The sequence below is a fragment of the Schistocerca gregaria genome, chromosome X (genome assembly GCF_023897955.1).
Source record: "Schistocerca gregaria isolate iqSchGreg1 chromosome X, iqSchGreg1.2, whole genome shotgun sequence".
In the NCBI taxonomy this organism is placed as follows: Eukaryota; Metazoa; Arthropoda; class Insecta; order Orthoptera; family Acrididae; genus Schistocerca; species Schistocerca gregaria.
This window is the reverse complement of record NC_064931.1, coordinates 723,987,829-724,015,773: the sequence shown is the minus strand read 5'-3', so window position 1 is coordinate 724,015,773 and position 27,945 is coordinate 723,987,829. Positions and strand designations below refer to the sequence as shown.

The window sequence follows — 27,945 nt, the reverse complement described above, 5'->3', positions numbered from 1 at the left end:
CTGCAAAATGCCACAAAAAACTGCACTGGTGCACACTCAAAGACACAGTACACATAAAACGAAAACAGAGAAAAAAGAACAAGGCATGATAATATTACAGATACCTCACTTGGAATACAAAAATGATGCTTAAGTAACAACACTCATTAAATAAAGTAAATAACTAACCTGTAATCGTAGGAGATTTAAGCAGGCTACAGCCATGCACTCTTTATCATGTGATGGTGGCCAATCTATATTTCCAGCCATACCATCACAAACAAGACCAAGAAGTTGGTCTAGCATTTTGAATGTGTCCTCACAAATGTCCACAACAAATTCAACTCTTACACCAACAGTCCAGTTACTGCTACTGCTCCAGGCAAAACTCTGGAAAGCACACAATACTTTTGTGACATAACACAGACAGTCAAAACTAGTTATACTTGTGATGTATATTCTATACGTAAAACGTGTGGATAACAGTGTTGGGAAGAACAAAGAAAAAGAGAGAAAGAGAGTGAAGGATTTGGGAAAGGGGAGGGGGGGATCCAAAGAAGAAGAAAGAGATAGGAAATAGGTAATGACTCCAGAGAGAGAGAGAGAGAGAGAGAGAGAGAGAGAGAGAGAGAGCTGATTGAGAAGAAGAGAGACACTTGTCGTGAGAGTGTGGTTGGAGAAATGGAGGCTAGGATGTTTGGAACCTGCTGAGGGAAGGGGAAGACAAATGGCAGACTGGGTCTTTCAAAGATTTAGAGCAGGAAGATTAAGGGAACAAAGGATATCTGCAATAAGAGTTCCCCTATGCTCATTTGTGGACAGACAATGTTGGTGCAAGAACTGAAGTGACACAGAGTGTGAAGTCAACAACATTGTGCTGTTTGAGGCTTTCGCAATACAATAGCTGTCTGAACGGTCCTCGGTAATAGCATTGGATGGACTCATGTAAAATGCACAACATTTCAATGGGACAGCTCCGTTCCATCCCCTGGTAGAACAGTGATGATCTCTAATGGCTAGTCCATTTACACACTGATTCACTCAAAGAGCGCAAGTGGCAGCACGCAGGGCTATAATGTCATCGCAGGAGCCATCTGTCTCTGACAGTGCAGCACATCTGGCCAATCTATGATTCTGCTTTCTGACATGGGACCTCGTATATTCCTAGTCTGCTAAAACTGTGATAATCTTTTAGAGAACCCAGCACTGTTTTCATTCACATCGCAAGACAGAAGACTGTCACTGTAGCAGGAGACCACGAATACACAAAGTCTTCTGTCAGTGTGGGAAATTGTACAAGGGTTGGAACTTTGCAAGTGGCAACTATTTATTTACAGCTTGCACAAAACAGATACATGTTTCAAAGAAGTCACCAGCATCATGTGTAACCCGTAGCCAGCGATGTGGAAGTCGTAGGATACTCTTAGCAGTGCCAGTTGTGTTGTCAGTTCAAGCAGCGTGGTCTATTGCCCGGTGAATTTGTAGCAGTTCTGAAGCAAATGCAGTGAAGTGTTTCCTTCAGTTTAGAAATGGAGTTGAACTTATGAGGGCTTAAGTCAGGGGAGTGCAGTAGGTGGTATAACACTTGGCAGCCCCATCAGTCAAACAAATCCGTAACAGCTTGCACTGTACATACTTGAGCATTGTCCTGCAAAATGATGGTCAGGTACTGCAGAAAGTGTCATCACTTCTGTCTCTAGGCTGGTCGTAGGCTGTGTTCCAAAAATGAACAGCACAGAGACAGAAGTGATGACACTTTCTGCAGGACCTGACCATCATTTTGCAGGACAATGCTCAAGCATGTACAGTGCAAGCTGTTACTGATTTATTTGAGGGGTGCTAAGTGCTATACCACCTACTGCACTCCTCTAATTTAAGCCCTCGCGAGTTCAACTCGATTTCTAAACTGAAGGAAACACTTCATGGCATTCGCTTCAGAACTAATACAAATTTGCCGGGCAATAGGACACGCTGCTCGAACTGTCAACACAACTGGCACTGCTAAGAGTCTCCTACGACTTCCACATTGCTGGCAACAGGTTATACACAATGCTGGTGACTACTCTGAAGGTCAGTACAACTTTGAAACACGTATCTATTTTGTACAAGCTGTAAACAAATAGTTGCCACTATTCAAGTTCTAACCCTCGTATATTGGCCAGATGTGTTGTAGTGTTGAAGATAGATGTGCTGAACAGAGATGTCACACTAGACTAGATCAGCCACAAAATTCTGTTGTTCCCGATACAGGGTCTGCAGCTCTAGCCATACATTCGGGGTCCACAGCTCGACGCTCCAGCAGACAGCTCTGGGTGTCAGCATCTTCTGCACTGACATGGTAGCCCCATCCCATGGTACATGAGCTTTTCCAGCAAACCTACTTATAAATTTGCGAGCCACTAAGATCCCCACAGTCCCATCTGAAGATGATGAGCAGCTGCCTCACTGAAAGATTGTGCAAGTTCTGTGGTATAACCTAGCACAATGCCCAAGAACCTTTCAAGTAATATTATGAGGGCAGTTTGGAAAGTCTGGTAAAAAGCAAGAAGAAATGTTTGTTTCATAAACAACTCACTTTACTTCCCAACACAGTCTACTTTAATGTGTACACACTTGGTCCAGCGACCCCCAAGCTTTCTCAAACTATCAGAAAAATAGGTTCTGTCAAGCTCTGCAAAATACTCGTTGACTGCAACTATCTCTTTCTCATTTTATGAATATTTCTTCCAAGCAAGCCAAAGTTTCACACTGGGAAACATGAAGAAGTCACTTGGAACTAAGTCTGGTGAATAGGGTGGATGAGAAACCAATTCAAAGCCCAATTCATGCACTTTCACCATCATTGTTGCAGACGTGTAGGATGGTGCATTATCCTGGTGAAAGAGCACTTTTTGGCATGCCAACCTTGGTCTTTTTCCAGTGAATGCAAGTTTCAGATGATCCAACAATGAAGCACAATAGGGTCCAATTACAGTTCTGCCTTTTTACAAGTAACCGATGAGGATTACACCTTGGGAGTCCTAGGAACAGTGACCATCAATTTACCAGCTGGCAAAATGGTCTTTCCCTTCTTTGGTGCACTTTCAAAAGCATTTGTCCACTGTTTTGACTGCTGTTTTGAGCTCTGTTTTGACTCCAAAATCTCGCGAATTTTTATTCAGTGGTCTTGCTTTACCATATCATGGGTTCTGTCAATGGTTTCCCTTGTGCTAATCTCAATTAGATGGGTGGAGTGCAATTCATCTTTGGTATTTGTCTGGCCACATTTAAATTCATTAATCCAAATGTAAATGGTCTTCAATGATACTGCAGAGACTGTACAAACTTCATCCAGTTCTGTTTTGATTTGTGTGGCTGTCCAAATCTTCAGATGAAAATGTTTAATAACAGCACAAAACACTGTTTTCTCCATTTTCAATCGTACTGTTTTCTCCATTTTCAGTTGTAGCTGTCAACAATTAACTGTATGCTGTACATTGTTGAAATTCTTTATACACTATTTGGAATAATCAAACTTGCTAACCATGAAGGCATAACAAAAATATTCCACTCTTTCATGGAAATTTAGCAGACTTATCAAATTAATTTGACAGGGGAGGCGGGATGGGGGGCCAGAGAGCACACAATCAAGGGGCATACCTTAGTGGAAAAGTGGGACCAAAGTGGTTATTGGGAATGCAGGATAGGTAGCAGGGAGGGTTCCCATTAGTGGAGTTCACAACAGCTGGTATTGGTGAAGAGAATGCAGATAGCAAAGGTTGAAAAGCAGTTGTTGAAATCAATGATACTGTATTATTTAGCACTGAGGTTATTCACCTAAATGGCCTTAGTCAGTCATTGCCTACAGTTTGCTGGTGGCGAAAAATCCAGATAGATAGTTTGTTCAAGGTCATAACCATGTGGAATCTGTGTTACATAATATGGTTGGACTTCAACAGCTGCTTTGCTATCCTTGCCACTTGGATTACATTGTGTTACGCACATGATTGTACAGCCATATGAACATTCACTGTCTCGAACACACTTCCTTTGTGAAGTAACAACAGTGATTATTTCTGCACTACATCTGCCATTTATTATTATTATGAAGTGGGTTAATCTACTAGATGCTACATGTAATACTAGATGTCCATCCAATAAATTCACTCTACATAGCGTCCATGTCTTAAGACATTATAAATGAAGAATAACAGCAAACAAGAACCAATGTAGGGAGGCAAATTATTACGGAGCAATTATTTGGAGTAAGCGTATTAAACACTTTGAGCTTCTTATAAGTACCAAGAGTAACAGAATCACCATCATGACAACTTCATATATGATTTATCTTAATATAGGGTCAACCATGGCACACAAAACTTCTTCTTTGAGTAGATTAACATAATGAGATGAACATCCATATGTTAATAAGCCAGGCATGTCTTGTTTTAAAAGCTATAACATTTCTATAATTTTATTTTCATTATCAGTGCAAACAGCAAATATGTTTTTGTGAAAATTATCTTGACACATTTTAGTTCAATTTTTCAGAGACTCTCCATAATATTTTGCTGTCTTCTGGTTGGCTTCACAATTGATTGCATTCAACAAACATGATATGTTGAATGTTACAAGATTCACATTAGCTTCTTACTTCCATAGAGAAAATATGGAGAAAGAAGGAGATGCCACATGTCAGAAACAGTTTTGATTTCAAGAATATTGATTTTAATAAATTGTGCTCAGAGCAGCACTTTTTCATAAGAAGTTCTTTTTAATACAACGGATGTACAGAGCACCATCAGGAAATTTTAACCACTTCATAAAAAATTTGGATAATCTGTTGTCCCATCTCTTAGTAAAAAAAAAAGAGAGAGAGAGAGAGAGAGGAAAGATTTGTTGCTAATGATTTTAATGTGGGTTTATTGAAATCTTTGTCGGTGAACAACTATTGCAATCAGTAGCACCGTCATTCAATTTAGTTCCTCCTGTAAACTTCGCAACTGGGATATGTAAATGCTCTGAGACTGTTACTAATAATATCTTTGTAGACAAGTCTAGAGGTCATATCACAAAACCATAGTAAATGGGTTCTCTGATCATGACATGCAGCATCTTGTGTTAAATGTTGAAACTTGACAGGATAAAAAATAAATAAAATAAAAATTTTAAAAATCTGTTAAATCTAAGTACAGGACGGTAATAAATCAGTCAAAAATTGAGAATTTTAGGAGATTGCTCAAAGACATGAACTGGACAGATGTTTACAATACTTCTGATTCAAATGGAAAATAAAAAGCATTCGATATTGAAGTTACTTCTGCTTTAGAAAATTGTTTTCACCCAAAGGTAACTCAAATCAAATAGATGTCAAAAAATAAATCATTGATTACACAAGAAATAAAGATATCATGTGGGACAAAAAGGAGACTGCACCTACTATCTAGGAACAGCTATTATACTAGCATTGTAATGCATTGCAAAGAGTACTGCAGAAATCAAAGCAGCTTTATTATGAGAAAAAGATAAATACATCAGACAACAAAATAAAAACTGTATGGAGTATAGTGAAAGACACAGGTGGGACCAGAAGGTAAGAGGAACAGGTAACTCTAAAAATAGATGCCACATTGCTAACAAGAGCATGTGGTGTTGCAAACCACTTAAAGAAGTACTTTATTTCTGTTACTGACAGCTTGGGGTTATCAGGTTCAGTGAACAGGGCAATGGAATATCTGAGACTACTCTTTAAAAATAACTGGAAATGACACTCACGTCTCCCAAAGAAGCAGCATCCACCACAAAATCCTCAAAATCTATGTATTCTAGTGGGTATGATAACATATAAATGAAGTTAATCAAAGTCTGCTCATGTGGGTTGAGTTCTATATTAAGTTATTTGTGTAATCAATCTCTTATCAGCTGAACATTTCCAGACTGGCTAAAATATGCTTAAGTTAACCCTCTTTACAAGAAGGGGGATAAAGAGATACCATCAAACTATTGACCAATTTCACTTTTGTCAGCTTTTTCGAAAATATTTGAAAATGTTGTGTTCAAGTGTCTCCTTAAGCATCTGACTGCAAATAATATATTGTCCAAGTCACCGTTTGGGTTCCTTAAGGGTTCTGATACAGAGAAAGCTATTGACCCTTACAGTGAGAATGGACTGAATTCATTAGATAATTAATTAGAGACTACTGGTGTTTTCTGTGACCTGTCAAGAAGCCCCTGACTGTGTGAACCATAGCATTCTTTTAAGTAAATAACAATATTATGGTGTCACTGACAATGCTGCGGAATTGTTTGAGTCTTGTCTAACTAACAGGAAACAAAGGGTATCGTTGCGAAATATCTGTGCAGTAAGCAGTCAGTCTTCATCTGATTCGGAATTAATTACATGTGGTGTTCCTCAAGGTTCCATCTTGGGATCACAGCTTTTTCTTGTGTATGTTAATGACACCACATCTGTTACTTTGCTAAGCTTGTTTTGTTTGCAGATAATACAAACATTGTAATAAGTAGCAAGTCAAGTACAGATTTAGAAATAGCTGCTAATCAAATTTTCACTGACATTAATAAATTGTTTAAAGCTAATTCACTGTCATTAAACTTTGAAAAGACCAACTACGTGCAGTTCAGAACCTTTAAAAGATTTCCTTCCAGTAGGCATGTAACATATGAAGACACATAGATAAAAGAGGTTGACAGTCCTAAATTTCTGGAATTATAACTCAATAATAAATTTAGTTGGGAAGGGCATACCACAGAATCGCTGAATCGCCTAAACAAGTCGTTATCTGCAGTGAGAATAATGTCAGATGCAGGAGACATAAATATAAAAAAACTTACATACTTTGTTTACTTTCATTCTATTATGTCATACGGGATCATATTCTGGGGTAACTCATCAAACAGAGCAAAAGTTTTTAGCATGCAAATCGTGTAATAAGAATCATTTGTGGTGTAAATTCAAGAACATCGTGTAAAAACCTGCTCAAGGGACTTTCTATTCTAACCACTGCTTCTCAGTATATTTATTCCTTAATGAAATTTGTTGCACGTAATATATCTATATTTCCAACTGATAGCTCAATACATAATATGTGCATAAAGACCTAAAATCGCTTACCAAGGTCTCAAAAGGGGTTAAATATTCAGGAAAACACATTTTCAATAAATTGCCAGCAACTATTAAAAATTTGGTTTCAGATAAAGCATGGTTTAAACACAGTTTGGAAAACTTTTTGATAGGCAACTCCTTTTACTCTATAGATGAATATCTTTACAAGGACTGTTAGACCAGCTTCATTAAAAATGTCTGTTAGATTTCAGTTCTGACAGCACTTGGTCATAACAGTACAGATTAGGTATTTCATGTATGATAAATTTATTAAAAGTGCATAACAATGTTTCATTCTGACAGTGTATTAATTTTGTAAATGCAGGGCCAGTCAAAAGTCCTTGGACACCTTCATACGTTGTAAGATTAAAGGGAAAATTGAAATGTGATGATGGAAACACAGGTTTGACGATGGGCTGCAACTTTTGGAGTGAATGTCATTCATGGCTGCCATCTTGAAATACCCCATTTTGGATTAAAGTGGTGGTTTTTTTTATTTTTTTATTATTTTTTTGTGGGAAGGGAGGTGCATGACACATCACATAACACTCGTTTGAGCTCTGGAATTGAGTGGTGTAATTTGTTTTTGTCTATCTTGTACAGTTTAGAAGTTATTAATGTTCAAAGTTACATGATACCGACCCATGTCTCTCTTTGTTCCAGGTGATCTAAAATGGTTCGGACACATGAACAGAAGATCGAAATCATCCTTATTTCAGGGGAATGCAGCTACCAAACAATCGCAGCTGACTACAACAGACGGCACCCAGACAGAGAACTGGTATCGCACAGCACAGTGGCCCACGTGATCAGCAAATTCCGGGAGACGGGCTCTGTTCATGATAGGGCATGTAGTGGGCGACCAAGGACTGCCACCAATGAGGAAACTGCACCTGCGGTTGTTGAGTCGTTTGTGAAAAGTCCAAAACAAAGTACTCGTCATGTGGCCCTAGCATGCGGAATAAGTCAAATCTCTGTTGTCCGGATACTGCACACCAACAAGTGGCATCCTTACAAGCTGCAGATGCAACATCGACTTAATAAGGATGACCCTGATCGCCAGTTGGGGTTCTGCCTGTGGGCTACTGAACAACACGAACTGGATCCTTTGTTTGCCAAGGGCATACTGTTCAGCGAGGAGGCATATTTCACTTTGAGCGGGGAGGTTAATCGACATAATTGTCGATACTGGAGTGACGCAAATCTGAACTGGGTTGCCCCAATTCGAGAACACAGTCCAGCGAAGGTGATGGTGTGGTGTGGCATATGGGACACCTGCATCATTGGGCCATTTTTCATTTACAACACCTTAACTGCACCACAGTATCTGATCCTGCTGCACGATGTTGTATTTCCTTCCACACTGAATGCTGACGGCATTTTCCCATCTTATTTTCAGCACGATGGAGCCCCTCCACACTATGGCATTGGTGTCCGTGAATGGTTGGAGGAACAAATGCCAGGGAATTGGATTGGTCGCCGTAGTCTCGTGGAGTGGCCACCCAGATCCCCTGACTTAACGCCCCTTTATTTTTATCTATGGGGACATAACCAGGTCGCAGTGCTTGATTCATGACTTTCTATGCTTAACTTGAAGATGCATTGAAGGCTATATTATTAGTAAAAAGAACTTTGCTATCAATAGATCCAGTTGTTCCTTCTATTGATCAATGGTTTTAATTATGAAGTCCCCCAGGCTAGTCTGTTTTCTCTTCACTGGTGATGATGTTGAATGTTCACTGCCACTATTATTGCTGTTACTGCAGCAGGTAGAGAGAGAAATCATTTCCAAAACAAGACTGTTATTTTTGTGTGTTGTTTTGTTGGTGTTAAATCACATACATCTAATTGCAGAGGAGTTCAAAAGTCCTTTCTCTTAAATTCGAGTTCGAAAGTCCTTCCTCTTAGTGCTCCCCCCCACCCCCCACCCCCACCTCCAATGACATTTCATTCTTTCAATTATACCACTAGTCTCAACGTGAGCATGAATTTTCACAACTACATAGTCTTTACAACCATGTGCTTAAATAAATGACTGTGATAACTGTGCAAGGCTCTGCCAACATTAGCAAATTTAATTTATCAATTTTTGCCTGTTTAATTTATTAGTCTTTTCCACAAATAAAATAGTTGTAAGAATAGGTTAGTGTTTTGAATATAGTAACCATAAGAATTTAAATTGAACTACTTAATTGTCAGTACTAAAAAATCTCCGAAAACCCAATAAAACCCTTAAAAACCCAATGTAATCCACTGGGTTGATTTTTTAAGAATTTTTTTTTCGAACCCCGGTTATAAAGCCATGGGAACACAATAGTGATATGGATATATCACTTTGTTTTATATGTAGGAACATGGCAGGAATACGGAAAGTAAATGGAGAATACCTGGTTCCAGTTACTGTGGATAATTTTGGTGGCGACAAAGTGGTTTTGCTAATGGATTATTAATTGCCAATTTGGATGTCCGTTTAGACATGTCAAGTACAGATCTTTGCCATGAGAAATCATCAATGTATATGCATTATGCAAAAAAATACATCATTTGGAGGGTAATGACAGGATAGCTGTAGAAACACTATTGATTCAGTTTGCAGATTTCTTCAATCATAGTGGACCATTTACCAGCAACACTTGTGGTACAACACAGGGTCCCAGCAGGAGATAATCTGCCTATATATAAGAAACCATACAGAATATCTCATCATCCTCAACTAATAATGCAGGAGTTCATCAATCAGCAAATGAATGATTGCGTTATTACAGAAGTTACAACCCCTGGAGACCATCCATTGTCATCGGACAGGATGAGGAAGGTTCTGTTGCAACTAACGATACATCAATGTCAGATCTATGACAGGTGCATATCTTATAATTAATATCATGGAAGCTATGGACAACCTGGGTCAATGCAAGTATTTTTCAGCTATGGATCTGAAAAGTGGCTACCACTAGTTAGAAGTAATGCCAGAGGACTGGCTGAAGACCTCATTTATCATCCCTTGGGGGCATTACCCAAATCGGCAAAAGCCTTTTGGACTTAGTAATGCACAGGTCACATGGTAACAGTTATTGGATGGAGTGTTGAGTCGGCTGAAACCAGGTCACTACATGGTCTACTCAGACGACATTATTGTTTCTTCTAGGAATCTGAAGGAGCACACACAGTGGCTGGAAGAAGTGCTTAACAGGTTTCATTTTGCATGCTTAATATATTTTAAGTACTGAAAAGAGAGACTTTACTCTGGTAGAAGTGAGCTGCATATACACAATGTAACTAGCCACAACAGCATAAAGTATGGCCAGAGATTGGTATGTGTGGTCCATAACTTCTTGCTGCCTCAAACGGCAAAGCAACTGCAATCATTTTTAAAAAATTATTATTACTAGAGAAAATTTGTCAAAATATTTGTTGACAGAGCTAGACTATTAAACATCTGTTGAAGGGTGTGAAATTTCAGGAGGAGGTTGACTGTAAACCCGCATTTGGCAGATTAAAAAGGTACTTACCAGTAGCTCTGTATTAGTATTTCTGAATTACGAAAAAGAGTTCATCCTGCCCTGTGGTGCAATCAACCAGGTGATGGGAGGAGTTCTGAGTTAGAGTTAGACTTCACTTACACAGTACTCTTAGACTACATTAGGGTGACCTCTATCAAAAGTACCAATTTCACAGGTATCCGAAATTCCCCCACTGTCTCATACAATTTAGATCAATTTATTGTTTCATATGCAGATTAGAAATCAATGAAAAGATGGTGCACACCAACATCAAATTCATTGATTTTCTCTACTATTTGCCAGAGAGTAAATATCTGGTTCACAGTTGACTTTCCTGGTCTGAATCCACACTGATAACTTTCAATAATGTTTTCTGCTATGGGTGAGAGTCTACTAAACAAGATATTTGACAATACTTTACATGCAATAATTTGGCATGTATTACCTCTGTAGTCACCGCATTTAACTATATCTCCTTTCTTGTGTATCAAACACACTATGCCTACATTCCATTCTTCTGGCAACTCTATCTTTTCCCAGTGATTTAACTCCTCTGGCTTTCAATAGTTCTACTGTTATATTACAAGTCCTTGGTGCTTCAATGTTCTTCAGTCAGGAAATTGTTTTATCTACTTTTCCTTGAGGGAGGAGAGGGACTATGGGCCTCATAATAATCTTTTTCTGGGTGGATTAGGATCTCTTCAACAGAGGGCCTTGGAGCACCCAAAAGCTCACTACAATATTCTACCCGATGTTCCAATATCTCTTGGTCATAAGTTAATAATTCCCCATTTTTACTTTCGCATATATTAATATGCGGCTTAAATGTTCTTTTTTCACTAGTTATTTTCTGATAGAATTTTCTGACATAATTTGTTTTTCCAGTTATCTTCAATTCTTCGATCTGCTTTCTTTCCCATTCTCTTTCCTTCTTCTGATGCAGTTTCTCTTCTTCTTTCCTTTTATCTTGATAATTTCTTACTGCTAAATGTGTATATGACTTCTCAAGCATTTCCCTATAAGTCAGGTTTTTCTCATAACTTTATCTCTTACAATCTTCATCAAACCAGGAACACCTTGGTTGTTTTCCTTCTTTCCCTAGCACTATTTCTGCTGCCTCAATGATTGTGTCCCTGCAAGCACACCATTTCTGATCCAGAGTATCACTTACACTAGGTTGTGTATAGAGCAAGTTTCTCAGTAATCTTCTCAGAGTATGTTTTAGCAATCTCTTCATTTTTTAGCTTCAATATCATATAATTTCTTTGAGATGTTCCTTTTACCTTTCTTCTGTTAGATATCGATCTCTTAGCTTTGCATTACAAGGTGGTGGTCTGAATCCACATTAACTCCTCTGTAGGTATGTACAGTGAGTAAGTTGGAGATATGCCATCTGTCAATAATTACAAGATCATTTGATTGAAGGCTGATCAGGGTTACACCATGTTGCTTTATGTATCCTTTTGGGGGAGCATAGTGCTACCTGCAGCCATATTATATGCTATGGCAAACTGAACAACTCTACTGATTATCATTTGTGTATTAGTGGAGGCTATGCTTTCCTATTGCTGGACAATAATGATCTTCTTCTCCAGTCTGTGCATAGAGGTCTCCAATAATTACTTTTGTATTATGCTCAGGGCATCCATCATAGGATCCCTTGAAATTCTCACAGAAGGAGTCTTTATCCTGGTCATCTCCTACTTCTTTAGGTGCATGTATGCTGATCAATAAATCATTTGTGAATCAGGCCTCCAATCTCATTTGTAAGATTCTAGGTGCTATTCTAGTAAATTCACCCACTCTACATTTAAATTCCTGTCTTACTACAAACCCAGTACGAAATTCATGGTTGCTCTTTGGATCATGGAAGAAAATTATCCAGCTTCCCATTTCAAGCACTCCATGTCCATTGCATTGCATTGCATTTCCTGTGGAGCAACTATGCCTGTCTGTGTTTTATCAAGCTTTTCTGGCAGTGACCTCATGGTTTCTGCCCTGTACAATGATCTTACATTCCAGATTCCAATAAACACATCATTTTTCCTTTTTTGTAATGTCTTTGTCTTTCCCTTTAGTGGTACTACATCATTGTCCATGTATCAGTCCAGCTTCTTTACTTTGAGGTTTCTGGACAGGGCTTTGTTTTTTATAGGAAGGGGTTGTCAGCCGCTTGCCCAACTCCCAACTTGGAGAACCAGGATTTATATCAGATTTACTCCCAGGGGACACTGCCTTCTCGGAGGCACCTTCAGTGTTGGGCAGGAGCACTTGCATGCTCTGTCGAAGTGAAGAGCTGTACTAGCCGGAGAAACTTGCATGCTCTGTCGAAGTCAAGAGCTGTGCCAGCGGTAGTGTAGATTCTGGCAGGGTCACCCAAGCTGGAATGGTCTTGATGGAGGAGCCAGACAAAGTTTGTCCAACAACATAAGGCAGGGAGAACTCCAGAGATGTAGTGAAGCCAAATTCCCTAAAGGAGTAAGCCAACTTCACATCTGAACTATTTAAACAACTATGCCATCTACTTTGAATGTGCAATCTAGTGACTTGTCCCTTCCACCCTCAGGCGAATGTGAGGACTGAGTGTGTTCACTGTACCACCAGTAAAATATTAAGTTGTTATTTGAATAGCTACCACAATGACTGAGAGATTTATCTATCCTATGATGTAGCCACAACAAACTCTAAAATGCATGACTGTGTTGTGCTATTGCCATATGAAGTGGCATACAGCAGGAAGATGCCATCACCTTCCAAAGTTATTAAAACTAAATTGGAAAAAATGGGGAATTGATAATTTTACACAAACGTTAAAGGGTGTGTGGAAGTGGATGAAGAAGGCAAATTAATGAAGTCCTAAAGAGGTAGGAAAAGCCGGGGCAACATACTGTCATTACCTGCAAAGAAAACAAAAGATAAAAAGAGAAGGGAGGAGACAGTTAGTGTGCAGGATATATACAAGGTGCTGTACGCACTCAGGTTGTGCTAGTGAGAATTGAGTTTTATGAGGTATATAGAACAGCTTTGTAATAAAACATGTTAAGACTATAAGAGCATCCTAGTTTAAAGAAGTTACTTTAATTTGTTAGTACTGGTTAATTTATCTTTCATTTGTTGCTAACAGTTCTTGCAATGGGGTTGATGATATGGTGCGTAATTATAATAGGGGCATGCTATGGTAACAGGGCGAACTGTGTAATGATGGACCATACACATCCAGCTTTGAGAAATGGGGGAGGTAGAGTGGAACAGACGTCTTTCCCCATACAGCATTATTATTGTGACAACTATAATGAATATGACATAGCCCTCATTGTATTGGCCAGAAAAAAACATTGGACGTGTTGCCTTCTCAGAACCCAACCTATTTAAACAACAACCTAAAAACAAACCACCTCCACTCACTGGATCCACTGATATATGCACAGAAACTGCACATTAACACTGAGCAAATGTTCCAGCACCATGATGAGCAACGTAACAAGTTTATGATCATGGATGTCTCTGTTTCTGATACCATTATGGTTCTGGCCCTTTGTGTAAGTTACATCTACTTCAAGTGGAAAACCACTCGAGCTATCAAGCTTCCTGTGCACCAGTTACCAACGGACTGGACTAACCACAGAAATTAATGTTTAGTTTAACTAATAGCCAATGAACCACATGCTTTATGCTAAGTATTATATATTCTCAGATGCTCGACAATGTTCATTGTGCAAAACTGTACCAGGGTGTGTATGTGATGCAGAACAGTATCATATTCATTAGCTGTTAACTTCAAGGTAAAGACCACCGCAGTGCCAGATGAAACATTTAGTTGCTTTATAAGGATTTTGTCTACAGCAGCTGCAGGCACCTGCCCGAACTAGACGCTGTATAAAGACAAGTTAGTGCATTTGCACTGTAGGATCAGCTGCTCTGTGGCTACCTCCTGCTGGTGAGCCAAATGTTGGGAGGCTTGGCTGACCAGCCTCACTGTTGATCTTCACTGATTCCTAGGAGACTACACTGTTGCAGATCACTGCACGCATAGACCTTCAATTTCAGCCATACTGATAAATATTGTCCTTCCTTGTGTGATACAATGAAACCATGAAGCAGTCAGGCTGCGAAAGGCTCCACCTGCCACACACTGACAGCGGCACGCAGCAGCATCACCATTCAGTGACCAAGATAGACTGCTAGTTCAAGTGTTCAGCGTAATGGGTCTGAGTAAGATATTTAAATTGTTCAGATATTACTTATTAAAATCCAGTTGGACGTGTCTAATGATCCGAAAGAGACAAGCGAGGACAAAACTGAATGTCCTTCCAACTGACAGAACAAGTGTAGAGTACAGTTTTCTGATATAAATTGTGATCTCTTTCTTCCTAATTTTCAAGGAAAGTAGAACTCAACGATTTTGGTGGTCTGTGGGTACGAAACTACAGACATCAGATGATGGAATTAACTGTGCTTTGTCTTACTGCAATTATAATTTAATTTGAGAAAACGACTATTTATGTTCTGATTTGACATTGTTTTTTAATTTACCCTAATCATATCAGCAGTATTGAAAATGATTTTAAATAGAGGGGAACAGGCATCTATCATGGGAGAGTTTGCTAATGTGAGACAGCTAGATTCTGACTACAGCTAAGTGCTCAGCTCCATTGGAAAGTATCAGAACTTGGTTCTGACAGTGCCTGAGGTGACTGGGATAGGGGGAGGGGTGGGGTGGCAGTGACACTAAGACAATTATGGAGCTCGACATTGTTGAGAATCCTTGATTTTAAAGGTGTTGAATTCCATGTTTTTCGAGTGTGCATGTTTGTAGGGCTCCAATATCTGAAGCTGAGTAGCTGTTACAACAATATTCATATGATTATATTCTTCACAAAGTACTCTCTTCCATTTGATACAGTGCACTACCCTTAAAAGTGAGCAGAGTAAATATGTGGTTATATTTCTAGTACAGGACAGTGTCCTAAAATGCAATACCATACCCACATGTCACTATTGTGTATTAGGTCTCACTATCTCATATCAAGATAACTTCAGCTTGCCACACTTGGAGTTGGATTCAGACCATATTTTTACTAAGTAGTTTGACAATTTTGTGAAATTTGTGGAGCCATCTGGTGGTAATCCTGCTGTGTGAATACTTGATGGGAAGCCAATCACATTTGTGCAATAGACAAAGCAACAGAAAACTGTGCCCACATTATGTGTTTATCACCTCATTCCTCTCATAAAATTGAGCCTCTTGTGTGAAATTCAAGGGATTGCTTACAACAAATTATCCCCAAAAAATAAAATTCTGGTGGGCAAATAACCCAGGTCACGTAGTAACATTTCCAATTACAAAGCAAACTACTTGGGAGCAGCAACAATTGAAAATGCCTTAAACAGCCTCTGGAAAACAGGACTCTTCCCGTGTAACAGGCATATACATGTAAGCAATAACTTTGCAATACAACAGGAGTTTGACCTACATGATGAAAGCAATGGAGTAAATGTGAGTCCCAATGCTATCCGGCCAGCTCCCAAAATCAGCAAGCCACATCAATAACCACCAGTTCTAGTAAAATCGGCATGCTCTGAATCTGTTAAGTAGCTAACATTGTTTCCGTACAGAGAACATGTGAAACAATTCAAAGAACAGATATCTGTAGCTGAATCAAAGGAGACAGAAGTGAAAGCTTTGCTCTTGAATAAGAATAAAGGGAAAACACAGGAAACATAATCTTCCCGTCATTCGAAGTCTGACCAAATTTAATTGAGGATGATGCTTTAGATGTGCACGTGCAGCTGAAGAAGAAGACGCTGAATGCATACTTTGCAGTGGTCATTTCTTTGAAGACTAATATAGAGAAATGGGTACAGTGCACTGAATGCTATCCATGGGCTCCTGAAGAACATTAACTCAAAAAAAAAGATTTTGCACATCCTGATTGCATTTTTTTTCCACAATAAATGTGGAGAACGTTGGAGAGATAGTAAGGAAGAAAATATTATCATTCTATGATTTACCTGTTCTTATAATGGTTGATGTTAAGCATTTTCTATGACTATCATATTAAAATGTTTCTATTTTGATTCAAATTGAATTGTTTGTGCTTTTTTCATACTTACATGTATTAAGTTGCACACATTTAATAAGCAAAATTTAAAGTACAACAACTACATGTACATTTCCAACTGACAAACATTCAATCATATCAAATATTGTAACATAAAGTGGAGTAATGTGAGAAGATAAAAAAGTTTGATGTCAGGGATGAGGTTAGTATGTCTACCCACCATTAAAATCAATTACCTGCCTTATCCTATGGGGCAGGCAGGTGGTCACTGTCCACAAGACTCTCTTGTGTATCCAACACTACGTCCCACAGTTGGTAAGGAGTGTGTGGGGCCAGTGTATGTTCATGAGACCATTTTGTTCACAGATTTTCAATGAGATCCAAGAACATTGTCCACACAGTCCACTCAATCAGCATATTGTGAACACCACAGCTGAATCATTTGACTCTTGTGAACTGGTGAGTGGTTCTACTGGAACTGGATCACTTCACTGGGATAGCACATCCTCACCCTTGACATCATAGTATGTTTCATGATATGCACATACTGATCTGTGTTGAAATTACCACACATTTGATGAAGTATACCTCCCCCATCTGATGACACCAATCACCAGCACGAGACTATGATGTGACCAACATATGAATGTTGCAGCATGCATTGTGGGCTGTAACATGCTCCCTATAGCCTGTAGACCATTGCCAGGCACTCAGTCACTGAGTTAAATATTAACTCAACTGAAAAGATGACGTGGTGCCAGTCACACTCTACATTCATTCACAAGCATCCACAGAAATTGATCTCATTTTGAGTTGGAAGAAGTTTAGGTTGGTTGGTTTGTGGGGGTTAAAGGGACCAGACTGCTACGGTCATCGGTCCATTTTTCCAAATACTAAAAACACCCACAGAGAATAAAAACGATCAACAGACGATAAGACAGACGACACAGAACAAGAAAAACGTAGTCAAAGACCAGACAAGACGAACTAAAATCACACAGTGTGTGACGGTGGTTGGCCGACCATACAAACAAAAAGGAAAAAGCCAACCACCGAGAAACACAAGGGAAAAAAAAAATCAGACAAATCGTAGGCCATAGGCCAGAATCAACACAAAAACTCACACACTTTCATTAAGCAATAAAATCCCCCTGCCCGAATAAAACGCAGCACTATGTCCGCTATGGAAGAGTCGTCAGATAAAAGTGCAGAGAACGTATCAGGCAGCGCAAAAGTCTACCTGAGCACAGTTAAAAGGGCGCACTCCAACAGAATATGGACCACCGTCAAGGACGCCCCACAACGACAAAGAGGGGGATCCTCACGACACAGTAAATAACTGTGCGTGAGTCGAGTGTGGCCAATGCGGAGCCGACAAAAGACGACTGATTCCCTGCGGTTGGCTCGCATGGATCACCGCCACACAGTAGTCGTCTCCTTGATACAGCGGAGTTTGTTTGGCACGGGCAGGGTGCGCCAATCAGTGTCCCATAAATCGAAAACTTTGTGGAGTAATAGTGCCCGCAAATCAGTCGCTGGGAGGCCAATCTCCAGAGATGGTGCAATAGTGGCCTCTTTCGCCAGGCGGTCAACAGTTTCACTTCCGGGTATCCCAACATGGCCTGGGGTCCAAACAAAGACCACAGATCTGCCGCAACGGGCAAGAGCATGCAGGGACTCCTGGATAGCGATCACCAGACGAGAACGAGGGAAACACTGGTCGAGAGCTCGTAAACCGCTACAGATAACGAAGGACTCACCTGAGCAGGAGCGGATATACTCTAGGGCACGAAAGATGGTGACCAGCTCAGCAGTGTAAACACTGCAGCCAGCCGGCAACGAACGTTGTTCAGAATGGTTCCCTAGAGTTAGTGCATAACTGACGCGACCAGCAACCATCGAACTGTCGGTATAGACAACGCCAGAGCCCTGATACGTGGCCAGGATGGAATAAAAGCGGCGTCGGAAGGCCTCCGGAGGGACTGAGTCCTTCGGGCCCTGTGCCAAGTCGAGCCAAAGGCAAGGGCGAGGCACACACCATGGGGTGTACGCAGAGGGGCCCGGAAAGGAGGTGGTACAGGGAAACACCCAAGCCCGTAGAGAAGCTGTTTGATGCATACGGCGATCGGACAACCCGACCAGGGCCGACGTTCTGGCAGACGGACAACTGACTGCGGGAACAGGACACGATAATTTGGATGCCCGGGCGAGCTAAAAACATGGGCAGCATAAGCAGCCAGTAATTGTTGGCGTCGTAACCACAGTGTAGGGACACCTGCCTCCACAAGTATGCTGTCCACAGGGCTGGTCCGGAAGGCACCAGTGGCAAGGCGTATCCCACTGTGGAGGATTGGGTCCAGCGGAAGAAGTTTAAAAATAATCATTCCATACAGGCGTTCACTAACACTTTGTCTTAGGTGTTGACACCTATCCTAAGACTGACCCTCAAAGCCGACCACTGCACCTGTTTCGCATCACTGATTTATCCATTTCTGGACACTGCATGGTTGAATGCCACACCTGGCTGCTGCTTCAAGTGCACTGAAACCATCATACTGGATGGGTGATAGGACACTGTCTGTCATGGCCTGCATATGCTGAGACAGCCTGTCATATACTTGTCTGTGGTGCAGTGTGTTACCATGTTTGACATATTTCGACTATATTCATGTTACACTTTCAACACATCAACAAAGAATATAATGTAAAAAAAAATATTAGTATCAAGGGGACACAAACCCTAATTACTTCAGGGGAGGTTCAGAGCTTCAAATGCTGCCATGCAGCAACTGGCAACCAAGTAAATATAGAGTTTTCTCACATTTGTTTATTCAAGTCAGAAGCAGTATCTCTGCATTTGAAATAGATAAAAGTAAGTGTTATAATTTATATATAAATCAATATGTGGTAATCATACACAATCAGAGAAAATAAAAAAGTTCTATACATAAAATTTTTACAATAAGAAGGGAACACATCCACTGCTAAAACGGTGTTAAATGTTGTGCTGCCACGTCTGCCAGACTATTGCATTATTACTGGTGCATAAGGTACCCGAGCCTATCAAGACAGGCAAACACTTTTGTTTTGTTGATTGTAAGTATTTATAACACTATAAGAAACTGTGATTATCACCTGGCAGGGCTAATGCACAAGATGCTAACAGTACCTATCATGAGGGGATCACACTGTTTAACAAATTTCCAAAGTTTATAAAAAGTTCAAATGGAAGCTGCTCTTAAGTTACTTTGAAGTTGTATTTTACTAGTTAGTGCTTTTGTAACATATGAACTTCTCTTAGTGGAATAGATTATCTTCACTTGAACAATATTATTTATAAGTAATTGACGTATACTGTGTTTTTGTAATTGATCCCGCACAGTTATGAGATGAATTGTAGTAATGCCCATAATCCATAACAAATGTTGCACACTATGTGATCAAAAGTATCCAGACACCTGGCTGAAAATGACATACAAGTTCGTGGCATGCTGCATCAGTAATGCTGAAATTCAGTATCGTTTTGCCCCACCCTCAGCCTTGATGACAGCTTCCGCTCTCGCAGGCATATGTTCAATCAGATGCTGGAAGGTTTCTTGGGCAATGACAGCCCATTCTTCACCCAGTGCTGCATTGAGCAGAGGTATCAATGTCGGTCAATAAGGCCTGGCATGAATTCAGCATTTCAAAACATCCCAAAGGTGTTCTATAGGATTCAGGCCAGGACTCTGTGAAGGCCGCTCCATAACAGGTACGCGATCGTGTTGAAAGATGCAATCACCATCCCTGAACTGCTCTTCAACACTGGGAAGCAAGAAGGGGCTTAAAACATCAATGCAGGCCTGTGCTGTGATAGCACCATGCAAACCAACCAGGGGTGCAAGCCACCTCCAAGAAAAACATGACACCACCGTAACACCACAGCCTCTGAATTTTACTGTTGGCACTACACACACTGGCAGATGACGTTCACCGGGCATTCGTCGTACCCATATCCTGCCATCAGATCACCATATTGTGTACTGTGATACCTCACTCCACACAACATTTTTTCCATTGTTCAATCGTCCAATGTTTACGCTATGTACACCAAGCGAGGCGTCATCTGGCATTTACCGGCATGATGTGTGGCTTATAAGCTGCCGCTCGACCAAGAATTCCAAGTTTTCTCACCTCCCACCTAACTGTCATAGTACTTGCAGTGGATCCTGATGCAGTTTGGAGTTCCTCTTCAATTGTCAGCTATCTTTGTCAGTTAACAGATGAGGTCAGTCTGTATTCTTTTGTGCAGTACACATCCCTTCACATTTCCACTTCACTATCACATCAGAAACAGTGGACCTACGGATGTTTAGGAGTGTGGAAATCTTGCATACAGACATATGACACAAGTGACACCCAATCATCTGACCCCGTTCGAAGTCCATAAGTTCCGCGGAGCACCACATTCTGCTTTCTCACTATGTCTAATGACTAATGACATCGCTGATATCGAGAACCTGACAGTAGGTGACAGCAAAATGCACCTAATATGAAAAACATTTGTTTTTGGGGCTGTCCAGATACTTTTGATCACATAGTGTATTTATCTATGGAGAATAAAGTAAGTAAATTATTTCTTGTATTTTATAAGGAGCAAGTTACCTGTATTGGGCCACAAGCAATGCCAACAATAGATCTTCCTTGAAGGGATGTCACGAGCATTGGTTCAAGAATACTTGTTCCATTTGTCTCCTCAACTTGACCATAATCATTTCTTCCCCAACCGTATACTTCTCCCTCATCTGTCAATGCTAATACATGACCTGCACCAACAGCCAGTGACATCACACGTTTCCCTAAAATATGGAATGCAAGGGCTTTTAACATAGTCTCTAGACATCATTTCAAAATGCACTAATACCAAGAGAAAAACTTAGTTTTAAATAAGAAGCAGCAGATAGGACCACACAAATCACAACAAATTGGCCACACAAACAACCACCAGAATGAATTTTTGTCTGCAGCAGTGTGCACACGACTGTGAAACATCCTGACAGGATAAAAAGCTATGTCAGGTTGAGATCTGACTTACTCGTAAAATACTACCTTTCATGGCCAATGTTCTTACCAACTGAGCTATCCACAGAGAATACACAACCTGCCTTCACAACTCAATTCCAACAATACCTCTCACCTACTTTCCAAGCTTCACAGTAACTCTCCTGCATACTTTTTGTACCAATAACTTTCTAAATAAAAATTCTTTCATATAATAGAAGGTGATGCCCAAAAGGAACTTTTTTAGTTTTACTTTCAAATTTAACTTAGCAATATGGTATATATTTCATATTATTGGGTAAGAAAGGTTGTAATTTTTTCTTAACTTAAATCCTCATTAATATATTTAAAAAAAACATATTTGAAAGTTTTGTCTAACTTCCAAGCTCTTGCTCATGTATCAAATTTATCACTGGCACTGCAGCCTTTTGATTCTCTCTCTCTCTCTCTCTCTCTCTCTCTCTCTCTCTCTCTCTGTATCTCCATCTCCATCTCTCTGAGAAAGAAAGCATTTGCAGGAAACCAGTAAATCATTCTTTTAAACTCACTGTTGTTATATATTAACTGTAATTGATTATAATTATTGTGTAATCTGCAGAGAGAACTAACATAATTCTATCTGATGAGTATTAAATGGAAAGTTGTTTGCATACATCAAAAACAACATCTGAACTCAAATGAAACGACACGGACCCATAGACCTATCAAGTCTCTACATCTATGATGGATATATGCAGACAGAAGTGACAAATGAAAAAGGAAGCCCAGGTCCAAATCCCAGCTTCGGTACAAATTTTCATTTGTTTCTTCAGTCTGCATGTGTACAACATTCGAACTAATGGAAACATTGTGGAACACCATTAATTATTTCTCCCAAAAAGAGAAATAGTCTCTGAAGACAGCTGCTGGCTTATATGACACAACTCCCCCTGTTATGTATGACATGAGCAATTTGTTAGTTATACAATCAATTCCATACAACAACACTGTTCACTGTCCACAAGACTCTCTTGTGTATCCAACACTACGTCCCACAGTTGGTAAGGAGTGTGTGGGGCCAGTGTATGTTCATGAGACCATTTTGTTATGTATTTCAGAAAAGATAATACTTACATATGTGATGCTGTTCTTTCGCGCATGTCCGAAAGAACAGACAACAGTTTGATCCTGCAGCCACTATGAATCAACACACCAAGGAAATAAAGACATTAGCTACCAGTGGGCATTGATTTATGTCAACAGAGCACACATAAAATTTGTGCTGGACTGGGATTCGAACCCAGGTTTTCAACTTACCTCATTGATATATATCAATGCCCAATGGCAGCTAATGTCTTTAAGTCCTTTGTGTCTTGATTCATAGAGGCTACAGCATCAAAATGGTATCTGTTCTTTGGGACATGTCCAAAAGAACAGATGCCACAAATATAATTAAGGTGATGATAGCCAATGATTTCTTCAGTGCAGATGCACACCAAGATCGAACTCTCATACGAATCAGCGAGCTGCTGCGAGTAATGAGGCTAATGAGCAGGGGCACTACATTAGTAGTGTGTCGTATAAAATGAGAATTTGGGTCTGACAGGAGGTGTGCTAGGATAGTCCGTGTAGTTGTGGTGACCACTGTGTAGGGATGGTGTAGTGGTCAGCGCATCTGCCTAGTAAGCAGGACACCCAGTCCAGCACAAATTTTCAACTTGCCACATTGAAATAAATCAATGCCCACTGGCAGCTAATGCCTTTACAAGTCCTTTGTATCTTGAAGATAATAACTGTTACATGACATCAATTCTTCAGTATTTTATTGGAAATGCTGTCAAATTTGAATGAGCTTTTATATTTTTAGGTTGCTTATTATTTAATTAATTTCAATTTGAGAAGTGGATGAGAGTAACAGATAATTAAATTTTATGGATGTTGCTTTCTCGATTTGTGTGCTGAATTTCTTTCTTATATTGTCTTGTCTTTATTTTAAAAAGGACTATTATAAATACATTCTACATATGTATTACCATGTGTACCCTTTCAGTTCAGATCAATAGATATGGTATTTTGTTCGTCAGTCTGTTGTCCTCTCTCATTTCACTATTGTCAATACAGAAGTAACATTGTCATTTGCATTACTATGTTAAGAGATAATGTGCACACTTTTAGATTTTTTTATATTTTTCCCTATTTGATTTTAGAGGTCCTTTCAAAAACCCCAGTAGCAGCTTCACTTTTACAGTCTAACTTATAAATTTCCTTTTTTCTTTAGCAAGATACAATTATGTATCTCACTAGCCATTCACTGTTTTTTCAACTTTTAATTACTCGTTTTGTAAACAAACTGGAAAAGCTATTTTCAAATAATGACACAAAATTACCACAGAATATTTTAAATCTGAAACAATGAATTTAATCATAGTCACTTTTTGCAAATTATTTTGAACTTTTCTGCCCAAAATCATTAATTTTTGCTACTTTGCTACCAAAAGAGTGTCCCAATATTGTATAGCAATGGGCTATTTATCCTAAGTAGCCATGCATCTTCATAATCTGACAGTAGAGTGGTAGATAACAGGTGAAGGCCTACAAATACGTAATCAAAAGTTCTATTGAGAGCCTCAATAGTATTATCAAAACTTTTCATTTATACACAAGACAGAAGCAAACAATAGACCATAAGCAGCAACCTTTATGTAACAAAATCCACAAATGAAATGTTAGTATCACTTGCAACCTTCCCACCCATCTGGTCTAACTTTTATTTGATCTCATATTTTCCTTCAAATGCATTTTTTTTTTTTTTGCAGCATTTCAATTATTTTAAAAGAAAGAAAGTAAATGATAAAGTCAGGAATTTAAGAACATGTGAACTAATAATATATCATCTGGTTGAAATTTCAAAATATTTTAAAATTTAGAATCATATAAATAACTGAACAACACAACATAATTAGGAAAATCATTGATACAATGTACAAAGAGCAACAAACAAAATGTAACTGTCACAGGTACATGATCACTTGGCTGAACGTACCTTTCAGTGCCTCCACAATTTTTGGAAAGCGAATATGTTCTTCTGAGGCATGTCCCAGACGATAAGTGTCACCTTTTCCCCAAGAGTAAACTGCTCCACTTCTGGTAAGTGCAAGACTACACTGCGCACCACAACAAACTTTAACAACATCAACATCTTGTAGCTTGTCAACAAGCTTTGGAAGCTTTGAGCCATCACTCCCACCACGCCCTAAATGAATATCATATAAAATGTAAAAATGATGTTTTCTACTTACACAGCACTTTTTAAATTATTCTCCTGTAATCACAATTTGATTCAGTCTTATCTAGTATGTACAGACCCAATTTTCCATAATCACCATCACCCCAGGAAAACACCAGGCCATTGTCTGTGACAGCAAGTGTTTGTGCATCTCCACTGCCACACGCAACATCAACAACATAATGACCTGAAATAATGGACGTATTTTTAACAGCCAGCAGTTTATTTAGGTTTCATTTCAAAAACAGTGCCTAAAGTGGTTACACATGCAGGCATCAAAGAATGTGAAAAAACTTCATTCACGCTATACACAATCATTATGAGAATAAACTAAAACCCACCATACAAATGAAGTGCTGGGTGATGAACACCCACACAAAAAGGAGATGTCTTTAATATTCAAAGAGATGTTGGTCTTCATGAAACACAGTACCATACTCAATATTTCTGATGCTAAAACAGTCACAAATGAGGTAAGAGCGGGGGGGGGGGGGGGGGGGGGGGGGGGAGAAGATGAGTAGGGGTAGTGGTGGTGGTGGTGGTGGTGGTGGTGGTGGTGGTGGTGGTGGTGGTAGGAGTACGAGTAAGAGGAGGATGAGGAGGAAAAAAGTAGAAGAAAGAAAAATGGAGGGATAAAAGACCTAATAGCACTGCTGTCTCCTGTCCACATGTCTATTTATGCCTGCTCTCTCGACAAACCCTCCTTGAGGTCATACAGTCCTACCTATTACCATCTCCTCTCCTATAATCTCTGTAGTGGTCCTCCAACTTCTATCCCACATCACGACTTCAGGTATTATATATTTCAGTTACAAAGAGAGAGAGAGAGAGAGAGAGAGAGAGAGAGAGAGAGAGAGAGAGAGAGAGAGAGAATTAGTGTATGAAAGGCAGGACGGAAGGTTGGTTTTTAATTTCCGTTCCTGGGGGTACAAGCTCCCACTACTTGCCTTAATCTCTTGTAGATTTGTGGTCTATTTTTCAACCACATAATATGAGGTGCATTATCTCATTGATTTAGGTTCAGATTTAGTACTTATGGCTGCAACAACTCAGGGGGAACATTTTCTGGTTGAAACACCAGCTACAGTGCAGTTCTTCCACTTACCAGCGACTGGCAGGGGGCATATTATTAATGTGCTTATAAAAAACGACCACAAAACATTCCCAATTTTGTCTGGTGCATTAAGTCACTTTTCCACTTGGTGGGCAAGCATACTGTTGATACTGCATAAAATTTGCCCACTGATGTCTTTCCGTGAAGCTTTCTCATCAAGAAAGTGAAAGCAGTTTTCTGAAATCTGAAGTTGATGGGCATGAAATAAACACAATTCAATCACATTACTGCCATTCTGCCAAAATACAGGCCTGTTGTTGTTAGTGGTCTATGATGCTGTAAGGTGTTGTCATTTATATACTTGCATTCTGGTAAGTGAAATGTTCAAATAATATCACAGTACACAACATGTAGCCAGTAACTTTTGTGCCGAGATGTTATATGAAGTAATATGTGCATTGTCTGTGCTGCATCACACAGTCATACATACTGCCTCAATTTCTTCCGCTTGATGTCATGGTTTGAACAACTTGCTTTTAAGTTGTGTTTATTTATGGAGCACCTGGCATAGCTGCATTAATTAAACAAACATTCCTTCTTTTTATGGTATCTTTAATGATAATGAGTTACATGAGCATAATTTCTTTCGTAGTGAAATGGCTGAACAGTAACTAGGTAGAAAGCCTACAAATTCTGAAAAAACGGTGTTGAAATTTTGATTTGCGTGTTTCTGATGATGATGGTGATGCACATGTCAAAGATATATTGATTCATCCTGATCTTCAGAACTGGTAGTGCATTTCTGATTAAATTCGTTACGTGTACAAATTCAACAGAGGAATTACACTCCAATGATTATCCTGCTGATGAAGATGAAGTGTATGCAGTTGATAATGTGCCTGAAGATTCTCTGTATAGTTTTTATACTAAGTCAGACAGTGATTCCGAGTCTGACGGCACAGCTCCAACACAGGGACAATATAATTTCAACAAATGTAGAGGAAAAGTGAAACATTCAATAACTATAACTACATATTTTTTAATGTTAAGCTGAATAAAGGGAAACCATTCAAAATGAAATTCTGGATGGTAGCACAGTAATTTTAACCACAGCATTTGTGAATGTGAGTTTAATGTCTCAGTCACTCTGCCACCTCACTTGGTAATTATTGCATGCGGTAATGGGAATGGAGTCAGTATTGCCAACCTATAAGAAGAGATCTGTGCGTGGCTAGATGAAAGTGAAAAATCATACTTAGGACAGGAAACACACTGGTCTATTAGAAGAATATTAATTGGGTATAAAGATGCCTCCATCATCTGCAGCACTACATCTTAGTACTGGTGCTGCCCCCTCACGACAAAAGTATAGTAGATAGGACTGCCTGGAACCTAGACTTTCCCTGAAGGCAGACATGGCTACCCCAGACCTTCAAATATACTGCTTTGAGGGTTTTCAACTGTAATAGTCATGTGAGTTTCTCTTCGTGAATTTTAAGTTCTAGTTCAATGTAGTTATGGTAAATTTAAAAAGGTTTTGTGAATTATTAAAAAAGACACTGGCTTGGTTTTCTTTCTTTGTGAAAATCTGATACTCAGTTTTGACAATATTAAAAGAAAAAAGGATAGGCTGTTACTGAGCAAATAGTGAAGAGCTCTGAGCAAATAGTGAAGATGCTGAGCTGCAGACAGGCATAACAAAAAGGCTGCTAAACAAGTAAGCTTTCAGCCAAAAGGCCTTCTTCTGAATTACACACACACACACACACACACACACACACACACACACACACACACACACAAAATGACCACTGTCTCTGACTGCCAACCCCAGACTGCGAGCAACAGCTCATGATGGGAGAAGCAGACTGGGTGGTGTAGGTAAGGAGGGGGCTGGGGCGGGGCAGGGGGGTTGGAGCGGGGATTGATGGATCACAGGGTAG

At 39.6% G+C, this 27,945-nt stretch overlaps 1 protein-coding gene across 2 annotated transcripts in view; it reads right to left on the bottom strand.

Annotated features, from left to right (window-relative positions):
• LOC126297739 (E3 ubiquitin-protein ligase HERC2) overlaps window positions 1-27,945 on the bottom strand; it is a 752,343-nt gene that overhangs the window by 596,563 nt on the left and 127,835 nt on the right. For both annotated transcript variants that reach the window (XM_049988889.1, XM_049988890.1), the window contains 4 exons: window positions 25,028-25,135; window positions 24,706-24,915; window positions 21,288-21,481; window positions 169-369 (listed from right to left, as the gene is read on the bottom strand). In XM_049988889.1, the coding sequence (XP_049844846.1) occupies window positions 169-369; window positions 21,288-21,481; window positions 24,706-24,915; window positions 25,028-25,135 (713 nt within the window). The remainder of the gene's footprint in view (window positions 1-168; window positions 370-21,287; window positions 21,482-24,705; window positions 24,916-25,027; window positions 25,136-27,945) is intronic.